Source organism: Camelus dromedarius, chromosome 4, assembly GCF_036321535.1.
Source record: "Camelus dromedarius isolate mCamDro1 chromosome 4, mCamDro1.pat, whole genome shotgun sequence".
Lineage (NCBI taxonomy): Eukaryota > Metazoa > Chordata > Mammalia > Artiodactyla > Camelidae > Camelus > Camelus dromedarius.
In genome coordinates this window covers 10,897,639-10,909,968 of record NC_087439.1, presented here as the reverse complement: position 1 = coordinate 10,909,968, position 12,330 = coordinate 10,897,639, and the positions used below count along the sequence as shown (strand labels likewise).

The 12,330-nt window shown below is 35.9% G+C and overlaps 1 protein-coding gene across 5 annotated transcripts in view; it reads left to right on the top strand.

The window, feature by feature from the left end:
* EPB41L5 (erythrocyte membrane protein band 4.1 like 5) overlaps positions 1-12,330 on the top strand; it is a 102,925-nt gene that overhangs the window by 64,888 nt on the left and 25,707 nt on the right. For all 5 annotated transcript variants that reach the window (XM_010979172.3, XM_031451259.2, XM_031451260.2 and 2 more), the window contains 2 exons: positions 1,191-1,288; positions 10,134-10,262. In XM_010979172.3, coding sequence (XP_010977474.3) covers positions 1,191-1,288; positions 10,134-10,262 — 227 coding nt within the window. The remainder of the gene's footprint in view (positions 1-1,190; positions 1,289-10,133; positions 10,263-12,330) is intronic.

The window sequence follows — 12,330 nt, the reverse complement described above, 5'->3', positions numbered from 1 at the left end:
GCTTTATTTCAACCAATCTCCCTCCCAAACCCAACAGTACTAATTTATCAACATAAGCTAAAGCACTGTGATCTGAACATCATGTTAAAATTTAGTGTCAAATAATTTGAAGCATAAGAAAACCAGGAGGTGGCAATTAAGTAAATAAATGCGTATGGAAGATTTTGAGAAGATTAGTGTTGAATTAATGATTCTTAGTTTTGTTTGCACATTAAAATCGCCTGAAGAGTTTTAAAAACTACCTACTGATGTCAGAAAACTACCTTCAGAAATCCCATGTCATTGTTCTAGGATCAGCTCTGGGAATCAATATTTTTTAAAAGCTCCACATCTAATTCTAATATGCAGCCAAGGGAAAGATTTACAGAGCTAATTGATGGACACTTTTAAAAGATCCCTTTGACCAAAAGGAAATGATTTCATAGTTGTTCCCCCCTTCTACTTGATTATATAGAAATGATTAGGCATTCAGCAGCTTTTTTGTCAAGTGGACAAGGTAAAAATTCAAACTCATACCAAATTAGTCCCTGCAAAATAAGATTATTACAACTAATGGTTGTTGATTAGAGTTCATTTAAAGCTGAATTGTATTTGTCATATTATCTTTTCAGTGGTTGGAGGATTTTATTTGCAAAGTGTTTTGCAGCTAGGTGGTACACAGAGAAGATAAAATGCTTGTCCTGCATCACACTTGATGTTAACAATAGGTATATATTGAGTCGGTGAATGAATCAGTGTATGTACTTCATCTGTTTGCTCCACATAAGTTTAGAAAGCAGTGTATAATCAGGGCCAAGGGAAGAAAACAGCAAAGTGCTAAGTTTTGGTAGGAGGAGCTTGGGTTGTGGTTATGGAAGGAAAAAAGGATCATGTCACACATGTTCTCTGCCTTTTCTTCAGATGTTTTAGCTGGTAAGCTTTCTTACCTACATATGCTATTGAGATTTCATATCTAGTGGCTTTTTAGGAGCAGTTCAGATACAAGGCAGTGTTCCTATTTAAATTAACTTTCCATTAATTTGATTAAGAATTATCTGGGTATAGAAAGAAACTTTATTCTGTGGTGATCTGGATTATTATCTTTAACTGATGGTAACTGGTGTCGGGGCGAACAAAAGCTTAAGTTTATACCCTCATGACAGCCTAGCAGACTGAGGGGCTATTTTACTTTTTTTTTTTTTTTTCCCCAGCATCAAAAGATGCCTCAGAGAAGCTCAAACACCGTGAGATGGAAAACAGTCCTTTGTCGTCCCCTCATTCTAACATCAATGTTAATATCAACAACCAGGTATTCAGATTTCTCCTTTATACCTGTCACACATCTCCAGACCTCCCAGAAATCTTTTCTATCCAAAGATAATACTTTTTCTTTTCTTTTGCTAGGAAATCTGTCTGTGCTGAACTCTTATAAACCTGGTTTATCATTTAAAAAGGTGAAATTTGTGGATATTTGGGGGAAGGGAGGTAACTTGACATTAATAATATAATGTCACCTCATGATTTTTTTTTAACACAGTCAAAAGTGGTACAGTTGTTAAACCTTTTATTTTGATTCAGCTCATTCCTTCTCTAATTTTGTCCAATGAGGATCTTGATTTAGTTGAAGAACTTAGTTCAAAGCCTTTTAAAATTATAAGAAGATTTGTTCGGAAGGGAACTGCTCTGTAATAAAACAAGGAAGCGAATAGAACTTCAGATGCTTAAGCCTCATCCCTCATACCTTTCGCATGATGTGGGCGGGGTGAGATATATTTAAACCAGTTAAACTTCAGTTAATTGTTTGACTGTATTTAAAATTTTTTTCATACTTCTACATTAAATAACTTATAGAGATAACTAAAATAAATTGAGTGGGATAAAAATTATTCATTGTATCAGTTCCCAGATGTCCTCACTAAGTGGAAGAGTGAATTTTAGGTAGTGATCTGGAGACAACCCCCTTTTTTTCCCTATATATAGACAACAGATAACAAGGATCTGTAGAATGAATTTTGTTTTAGTTTGGTTTTAAAGAGGAAAGGGAAATATCTGACTTGTAGTGTTCTTTCATCCTTGGATAACTGGAATTTCTTCAGAGACCAATATGGAGTACAGAGTGATTTTCTTCTTACATAGTCATTGTTAAAATTGTTCTTTTTGAATCCAAGTCTGTCTTTTTTTTTCCTTCTGTTTGTTTTTTCTTAAAAATGTCTTTAAGAAGCTGATTAAATTTCAGAAAGCCTTTCATTTTTTTGATCCCTCAGTATTTTTCAATTCTGTTTCCTTTACATTGTCAGTTTTATGTTTGTTGTTTGTTTATTTTTTACTATCTCTGTAAGGTAGGGGAGTGCAGAGTGAGAGACAGAAGGGTTAATTAAAAACTTCAGGTGGTTGGCAATTAATTTGACACAAATTTAGTGGAGGCCTGGAATGAACCTAAAGAAGAATGAAGCCTGGTAAATCCTGGAGGGGTCGGCAGGGTGGGGAGAAGAGTGACTTACACTGAAGGGAGTCATGGAAATTCACTGAGTAGCTGCTTACTTTTTTTGTAAAATTCCATGCACATTTTGCTATAACTTAACTGAGCCTCTGAACCAGAGGATCTATTAAATTAGTTTTGAAGCCTTGAAAAAATGAGTGTGGGTTCAGGATAGGAAAGAGAATAAAAGAATGGGTTAGGCAAAGGACGGTATGCTGTTAAGGAGTATTTTGGTGCTCACATAGCTAGGAAAATAATAGCTAGCATTTGGTGAGTGCTTACTCAATGCCAGGCAGGAATAACAAAAAAAGAATTCAGTTTTGTATCAGCTCCACTAACTAAAGTAATTTTAGGATGAAAAATCTACTGTAAATAAAATATATTGTTCTAAAACAAAGTATCAGTTGTTGGATGGTTAGCTCTAAAAATTAGGTAACTGGGAAGCTCTGAGCCAGCCACAGAGTCTTGAGGCTCAGACTAGCACTACTGACAACAAAGTTGACTTCAAATTCATGTCCGAAGAACCCATTTTAAAGGGATCTCATACCCCATCAGACCTGCATTACCCAGGATTGATACAGTCACTTGAGAACCCGATAGATACACTGTTGATCGAGTTCTACAAACCTGTTTATTGTTTACTTTGTAAGATAGAAAATAATAAATATTGTGAGGAATCCAAGAATGACAAAATCTTGGCCCTCAGGAAACTTAGACCTGTCGCGACTAGCCCCATGGAAGTGTTGCAAATGGCCTTCTCCAGTGAGCACTTCCTATTGCAGATCTCATGCACTAATGGAATTTTCTGAGGGTAACAGCTGGGAAGTACAGTATTTGAAAGGCAAAATCAGAATCCATGAAGACTTTAACAGGCTGGAATAAAGGATTGGATTTAAGAATGTATAGTGTGACAAGTCTGACAGAAATGTAGGATTAGGGTAGGGAGGTAGAATTAACAAACATGTAAAAAAATGTTTGAGAATATGTAAATGGAGTATGAAGTGTGGCTCCCAAACCAACAGTGTTGTATTGACTGAAAGGACTTACAAAGTGAGATCCAACCATAGCATTAAAAAGTAAGAGAGGTACCACTCTTTAAAAATGACTTAGGAAAACTAAAGCAGTTTGAGAAGAAAAGAAATATGGTGAAGGGTCTTGAAGCAAAGTTACAACTGAGAATCTCAGTAATCTCAGGAAAGAACACTTCAGTTATCTCAAGAGCTATAATGTGAAAGAAAGTATAATGTGAAAGAAAGTAACTTGTTTTTCAATAGCTTCAGAGAAGAGTTAAGGTCAACGAGAACATTAGAGTTATGCAGATTTCATATCAACGTAAGAAAGCATTTCCTAAAATATCTGCAAATTGAATGAGATGCCTGAGGAAGCAGCAAATTCCCCAGTGTGGGAAGTTCCTCAGGCCAAGGCTAAATTAATCACCTTTTGAAATATTTTGGTGGTTGGATGAACTGATCGTTCTTTCCAACCCTGAGATGCCCTGATTTTAAGTGTCGGTGTTGGGATTCTTCCCTCTTTCATGGTGCCTCCTTGTTTAGAAAGTATTCACGGTGTCCGCCTGACCTGTGTGTTTGAAATCCTTTAGGGCTTACTGTGTCAAGATCTACAGATTTTTCAGTTACCTTCATCCTCTTAATTACTTGAGACAATTCCAGGATTTTCTTTATCTTCAAATTTCATTTCAGGAATCTTTTTTTTTTCTTGTTCTTTGATCAGCAATCAAATTTTTTAAAATGCTTAAAGTAACAAAATCTAAACTGCATTTATTAGTGAGGATGGGGGCACAATTAAAGCATGAATGGCCCTTAGTAACTAGTCTTTTTAGGGTGAAGGATTAAAAGTACAGCATGTTGACTGTGTTCTCTTGACCGGAAGTTGGCAGCCTGTTTAATTTAAAAGATCAGTAAATATTTCAGTCTTAGCAACTAAAGTCTCTGTCTCTAGTCTCTGTCGTTGTACTCAACTCTGCCATTATAGCATGAAAGCAGCCATATAGGGATGAGCATGGCTGTATTCCAGTAAACTTTATTTACTATAACAGGTGGTGGGCCAGATTTGGCCTCCAGGTTGTACTTTGCTGACCCTTTCTCTTGTTGTTAGGAATTTAAGCTGGCTGCAGGTTGCTACCACATATGATTTGGAATAATCTTTGTCATTTTTACTCTTGATTTTCTTTGTATACTTAAAAGTATAACCAGAAAGTATATCAAAAACCAGAATCTGCACTCTGAATAAAACAAAGTAGAAAGGTGAATTTATTGTGAGGGTTTTGACCTGCAAGCTTGGAAACTCCGGGCTTGGAAATAGTAAGTTCCGAGTTGCTCACCAATCAAGAGGTTCTTGTGGGATAAATACAGAAGTTACTTGTTTTTTTGTTTTTTAATCAGCTGATTGGTTGCTTAGTGGTCTTCTTTCTTATTTGGATCAGGGTAGCTGAGTCAGGGAAACAGGGAAATCCAGAGATGGCATGAACAAACTTCGAGTATGGGGATTGGCTGGTGTTCTCTGCTGAATTCTGAGAAGAGCTATAAAAAAGATTAGGTTAAGTTTCCTTTACACGCCTTCATTGACCATCTTCATTTTGTCCCTGCCATAAGTGACTCCAAACATTTTAGTTTGGTTTAATAAATAGTTACTTTCTTTCCCTTTATCCTCAATTTGGACACAAAAGGTATGGTGATAGGTCTAACTTCCCTTTGGGAAATGGAGGCAATCTTCAGACATTAGCAGTGCAAAGGCCACACTTCTCCAGGGATCAACGAGCTGTTGCCTGTCATGTAACTTGTAAGTAGAAATGATACTTTCACAAATGCAAAGGCAAATATTTCCTATTTGACAGTAGTTGCTGTAGAGGAGGAAGTAATTTTCCCTCTACCCTTAGTTCTTGGCTGAGACCCCTGTAACAAAAGACAGATTAATGAGAAAAACAAACAAGTTTATTAATATGTATACCTCCCATATACATGGGAGATACCAGGGAAAAAGGAGTACCTTTCAGAGGTGGAATTCAAGCTAAGGACCATATTCAGCTAAAGTTAAAAAAAAAAAAAAAAAGTGTAGTGGAGAGTAGGAGGAAAAGCAGGGTAAACAAGTGTGAGGCTTGTTATGCAGATTTAAACCCTTGCTTTTCAGTGACAGGAGCTGTCTGCAGGGATTACATCTGTCCTTCCTGGTGGAGAGGGAAGGAGCGACTCCTTAGTAAATTTCTGTCCTGCTTTTAGGCAAATAGGGGAAGAACAGAGCTTTTCTTGTATCTGTTTCTTCTCAGTTGCCTTCAGCTCAAAATAATCCTGATGCCAAAGCGACATATTGGGGAATGGCATATTCTCCTACCCCTCGTTACCTTGACTTTTTCAGCTTAGAGAATAGTTACTAATAATATTATACTAATATTGTTGTAGGTTTTTTAAAAAATAATTTTTAAGTCTAGAAATCAGGCTATCATTCTATTGGTGGCTTACCATTTTTTAGTTTATATAGCAAGCTAGTTCTAGAAAGTTCATACCCCTTTTGTCATGGTATCAGGCATTCTTCTGGCTTCATTTAGATCCATTAAACAGTTTAAGGGGAAGAAACAGTTTATAAAGTGGTTAAAACCTTTGTGTATATTTAGTATATATTTTAAAATATATTTAAAATATGAGATAAATTGTATCTGCTGTTCTAAAGCAGGATTCTTAACTTGCAGATCATGGATCTACCCATGAATAATTATGAGGAGCGCCTTAAACCCTATAAAATTGAATACATATTCTTGTCTTTGATTCATTTATATATTTTTCTGGAAAGTGGATCCAAATTTTATTAAATTCTCAAAAGGGTCCATGACTCAAAAAAGGAGTGAACCATACCAACCTTAAAATAACTCTTTGCATCTCTGCAAGGTTATAACTAAAAAGAACTTCACTTTAGTTAAAAGACTTGTACAATTTTTTTAATTAAACAATTTCAGCTTTTCTTAGGCATTTAAAGAAGGAGCTCTGAGAAATAAGACTTCTCTGTGTGTGTAAAACAAACAAAAAAAATCATTTTTCTTTTGGGTTTTACTGTTTACACTAATTACCTTCGGTATTTGACTGTGTCAGTGCCCTACTGAAAGTGTTCACATTTCCTAGCCAAGATTGTTTCAAGAGTGGCTTCAAGTCTGTATTTGATGGCATTCTGGTTGAGAACTTGAAACCAAGTCCCCCTAAAGTTGAGTTCCCCTGCTGAGTTTATAATTAATCTCTTTATCCAAAACCTTTATTCCCTTTCTTGTCCCGTCCACGTTCCCCTCGGGATTGAGGAGTATCACAGAAAAGGGGGGATTGAAACCAAGCAGAACGCTGAGTCTTCCCGGGTACAAAAAGCCTCTTCATGTCCCCATTCCTTGTTTGTAGAAAAAAAGGCTTTAGTCTCCTAGGCTTTCCCTGAGTTCCAAAGAGCAGACTTCAGTCAGTTAATGATTAAGACAGTAGAGTCACAGGACTCCTAGTTCTTCCTGAAGGGATGCAGAAAACAATCTGGTGCATATCTTTGAGTTGTTCTACGGAAACTCAGACCCCCACCCAGGTGGAAAATAGTGACTACATGCTGACCACAAACACAGGGACCCCACACTGGTTGGAACCAGAAGGTTGAGATTCTGGAAACATCACCCTGTTACCTCACCGTCGGCCAATCAGAAGGAGGTCCACAAGTTGATCATGCATCCTATAACCCTCTTCCCTAATGTTGTCTTTCAAAACCCTTGTCTAAAAGCCTTGGGGGAGTTCTGGTCTTTTGCGCATGAGCTGCCTGTTCTTGCTTAGTGCCCTGCAAGTAAACCCTTACTTTGTTGCAGACACCCACTGTACAAGTTTGGCTTTCTGAGCCTCGAACACACAAGCCCTTGCGCATAACAGACTTAAGCAGACTTTGGATCGACTTAAGCTCCTAAGCTGACTCTGACAGCTGAATGACTCTGCTCTACAGTAGAGTTCGAGCATCTGATCATGTTAGAACAGGTCTAATTTGGGGGGTGTTTAGGAATCAGCGTATCTTTTTAATTCTTTTGGTCTTCTATTTGCCACATTTTGGCCATCTGAGGCAGATATATCAGCAGCAGAGTAACTGGCTGTCACTGGATTTACATGCTATCGCAAAACAATGTGAAAAGATTGTAAATCTATTACGTTCAACTTGTATTTCACTGTTTTTTACTGTTGTAAACATACAAGATAATTGTACAAAGCACAGATTTTTAAAAAGCAGAAAATTATAAAACCTTTATTATACCACTACTGAGAGATAACTGCAGTTAACATTTTAAAGTTATGTATTTCCAAACATTTAAATGTGATATATATTTTGTTAAAAATGCAGCATCATTGGTTTTTTTAAACTAATCGATTGTAACTCTCTTTATTTCAACAACACATTATAGATAATATTTAAACTGCATGTGTGTCATCATTGTGTGTATTCAGTCTCCTACTAGACATTTAGATTGTTGCTAATTTTCAGTGTTGTAATGAGTGCTGTGACAAACAGTCTTACAAATAAATATCTGCAATCATCATTGATTATTTTCCTGGGAAGTGGAAGTGTTAGGTCAAATTTCAGGCATAATTTTAAAATCTTTCATGCTGTTGCAAAATTGCCTTCCAGAAAGATGGTAACAATCACAGGTACTTTTACATGTGATATGTGTATTGAGTTCCTGTTTTTGTAAAAGTTTTAACATAAGCAGAAAAAGAAGTATCTGGCTATGTCTGATGCAGGTTACTCTGGGAATCCTGTGACAGCAAATATAAATGATTAGCAAATAATCTCAAGTCTGCAATGTAATTGTCTCTGAAAAGAAAATGTCAGCATTTGAAGTAGCATGATATTTTCCCAGGTTTACTGAGATATAATCAACAAGTAAAATTAAAATATACTTAAGGTGTACAACTTGATGATTTGGTATAAATACGCATTGTGAAATGATTCCTACAGTCAGATTAACTAACACATCCATCACCTCACAGAAGTTACCTTTTTGTTTTATTTTGGTTTTTGGTGAGAACGTTTAAGGTCTACTTTCTTAGCAGATTTCATGTATAAAAAAACTATAACTGTGGTCACCATGCTATACATTAGGTCTTCAGGATTATTCATTGTATACTTTTACCAGCCTCTCCCTATTTCCCCACCCCTTAGACCCTAACCATTCTACTCTCTGTTTCTATGAGTTGGATTTTTTTTTCTTTAGATTTCACATTTAATGGAATTTTTTTTTAAGATTCCACCATGCAGTATTTGTCATTCTCTGATTTAGTTCCCTTAGCATAATGCCCTCCAGCTTTATCCATGTTGTTGAAAATGGCAGGATTTCCTTCTTCTTAAAGGCTGAATAATATTCCGTTGTGTGTGTATATGTAAGTGTTTATGTGTGTATGTTTTACATTTTCTTTATCCAATTACCTGTTCATGGACACTTAGGTTCCTTCTGTTTCTTGGCTGTGGTGCATAATGCTGCAGTGAACATGGGAGTGCAGATACCTGTTCAGGATAGTGATTTTGTTTCCTCTGGATACATACCCCGAAGTGGGATTGCTGGATCATATGGTATGAACTAGCCATGATTGAAAAAGGATATAAGGTCTTCTTTCTAAAGATTAGGAAGTTATAGATATATAGAGTCTAGTACAAAGTAGTGATTCTCAAACTTTTATATGAATCAAATCACGTGGGTAAGCTTGTTAAACATTCATTGGGATCCCACCCAGAGGCAGATGTGTGGAGACCACACTAAGGAAAACCGAATTAGAATATACACATTAGTTCTATCTTTTCAAACCTAAAGGTGGTGCAGTATGTAATCCCATTAATGGTAGCTAGTCTGTTTTACAGAACAAAAGCTGTATCTGAGACTAGGAAAATACTTACAGTGAGTTTGGTATTTAGACCAGTGTTAAATGGTAACCATAATAATAATAATGGTAATTGTTCTTATTATTGTCATTCTTTTTTTTAAATAATTCCTTCGTTTTCATTGTCTTAACATTTTTTTTTCAATTTGATTTTTTTGATTGAAGTGAATTGTCATTCATTTTAAGTTAGGTAAAATGTCAGTTGTAGTGCAGATATGTTAAATTTATTAATTTGCTTTTTTCCCATTTCTTTTTGTAATAGTTAATTTATATTATTTTAATTATGATCTTCATTGACTGCACTTGTGCTTTATTTTATCATTTTCTTAAGTCTACCTGAGAGTATCCTCTTTATGGCAATATAACATAAGCTCAAATACAGTCATCTACCTGCTGACAGCTCCAGAATTACAGGGGTTACTCTGTGTAGGCCCCAACCTAAAATCCAGTTAAAATGAATTACAGCAAACAGCACAGATTCTTCATGTGTGGTTTAATTCAGGCATTTGTCCCAGAGAGTATAGTTGGTTATTCAGTTGCTTAAAGATAGGAAATTGGGCTAGATGATTTCTAGGGGTCCTTACCAATTCATATTTCGTATTTGTGATTATTGAGCCTTAGTTTGAAACTACTTGTAAGAATAGTTGACAGTCCTGAAGTTAGGATGTGATGCCTAAGACGACATGATTTCCTGATTGTCTGAATATGAACTTCAGCAGTCCCTTTTCTAGTTCCATTTAATTTTAACTGATCAGAATTGCTTACAGTCTATTTTTAACATCTAGGAAGAAGTGTTGAAGTTAACTGAGAAGTGTCTTAATAATGCCATTGACAGCCCAGGATTGAATGCCAGGAGAGTTCCTCCTGACTTGAAGAGTAACATTTTGAAGGCTCAAGTAGAAGCAGTACATAAGGTAAGCTGCCTTTAACAGAGTCTTGGTGAAGAAAAAAGGAGCAAGACACTTGGAGTCAAGAGACCCTGTAGAACAAATAAAATACATGAACATTAAACGTGACTTACCTAGCTCATGATTAGAGTAGTATCAAGAAACATGCTCAAGATGGCAAAATACCTCCCCCACTCTGAATTCTAATCAAGCCAGATTAAGAGGGGTCAGTCATGGAATGAAAAGATGAAAGATATTCTAGGATATAAGAAATAAAAAAAAAAAAAGAAAGTCAAATTCCTATAGAGGCGAGTCCCTAATATTTGCCACTATTATAGCCAGAAAATCTAGTTATTTTTAGGTCCCTGTCAATTATAAGTCTGTGACTTTAGGTCTTTTATCAATTTGCCATTTCCCCACCACCCATCTATTCCCTAATTCAGCAAAATTATGTTGGTATTAGCAACAGAGTGATAATTAGAAGGTGACAAGTTGGTTGACATATGGTAAAAGATGCAGTGGGTAGGGACCAGCATTCATGAAGCTTTTGGCATCCATGCTCTCAAAATACGCTTTCCCTTGGCTCTCCCTAATTTTCAGATTTATCCTCCATGCTAAAAGCAGGACAGAAGCCTGTCTTACCAAGTCCTGTTGTCAACTAAATTTTAAAATACCCTGTTTTTGAGAAGGTGCTCTTTACGCATCCTGTCCTCAAGCACAAGCCTTGAGGAGAACTGAAAGGACTTAAGGAGTATTATTCGTACTTTTTATCTACCTTCTCTCCCCCAATATAACATAAAACATAATATTTACATATAAAAATACATATAAAATATGGCAATACAGCCTCTGAAATCAAACAAGTTGCAATTGAATCTACCAACTACTAGCTTTGTGGCTTGGCAAGTTAATTTCCCTGAGCCTCAGTTTAATTATGTTTGAAAAGAAATAATGGCTTTCCTGACTACAATGTCATGAAACTAGAAATCAACCACAGAAAGAAAAACAAGAAAAAAGCAGTTATATGGAGACTAAACAACATGTTACTAAAAAAAACCAGATTCAAAGAGGAAATTTAAAAATACCTTGAGACAAATGACAGTGAAAACACACCCATACAAAATCTATGGGATGCAGCAAAAGCAGTCCTTAGAGGGAAGTTCTTAGTGATACAGGCTTTCCTCAAAAAATAAGAAAAATCTCAAACAACCTAACCTACCACCAAAAGAATTAGAAAAAGAAGAACAAACAAAACCTAAAGTTAGCAGAAGGTAGGAAATAATAAAGATCAGAGAGGAAATAAATAAGAGATTTTAAAACAATATCAAAAAATTTAAAAACCAAGGTTCTTTGAAAGGGTAAATGAAACTGAGAAACCTCTGTCCAGGCTCACCAAGAAAAAAAAGAGAGGATCCAAATAAACAAAATAAGAAGTGAAAAAGGGTACACAACAACCGATAGCACAGAAATACAAAAAACCTTAAGAGAATACTGTGAGCAATTACATGCCAACAAATTGGACAACCTGAAAGAAATGGACAAGCTTCTAGAAACATACAGCCCACCAGAACTGAATCAAGATGAGACAGATAATTTGAGCAGATCAATCACTGGAAGTGAAATAGAATCTGTAATTTAAAAAAAAAAAAGTAACTCCCTGCAAACAAAGGTCCAGGACCAGATGGCTTCACTGGGGAATTCTACAAAATACACAAAGAAGAACTTGTACTGATAACTTATCAAACTCTTCCTAAAGACTGAAGAGGACGGAACACTCCCAGACTCATTCTATGAAGCCGCCATCACCCTGATACCAAACCAGATAAGGCATTACCAAAAAAGACAATTACAGGCCAGTATTTTTGATGAATATAGACGCAAAAATTCTCAAGAAAATATTAGCAAACAGTATCCAACAACACATAAAGAAGATAATACACCACAATTAATTTGCGTTGATCCCAGGATCACAAGGATGATTCAATATATGCAAATCAATCAATGTGATACATCATATTAACAAAAGAAAAGACAAAAACCACATGATCTTCTCAATAGATGCAGAAAAAGCATTTGATAAAATTCAACACCCATT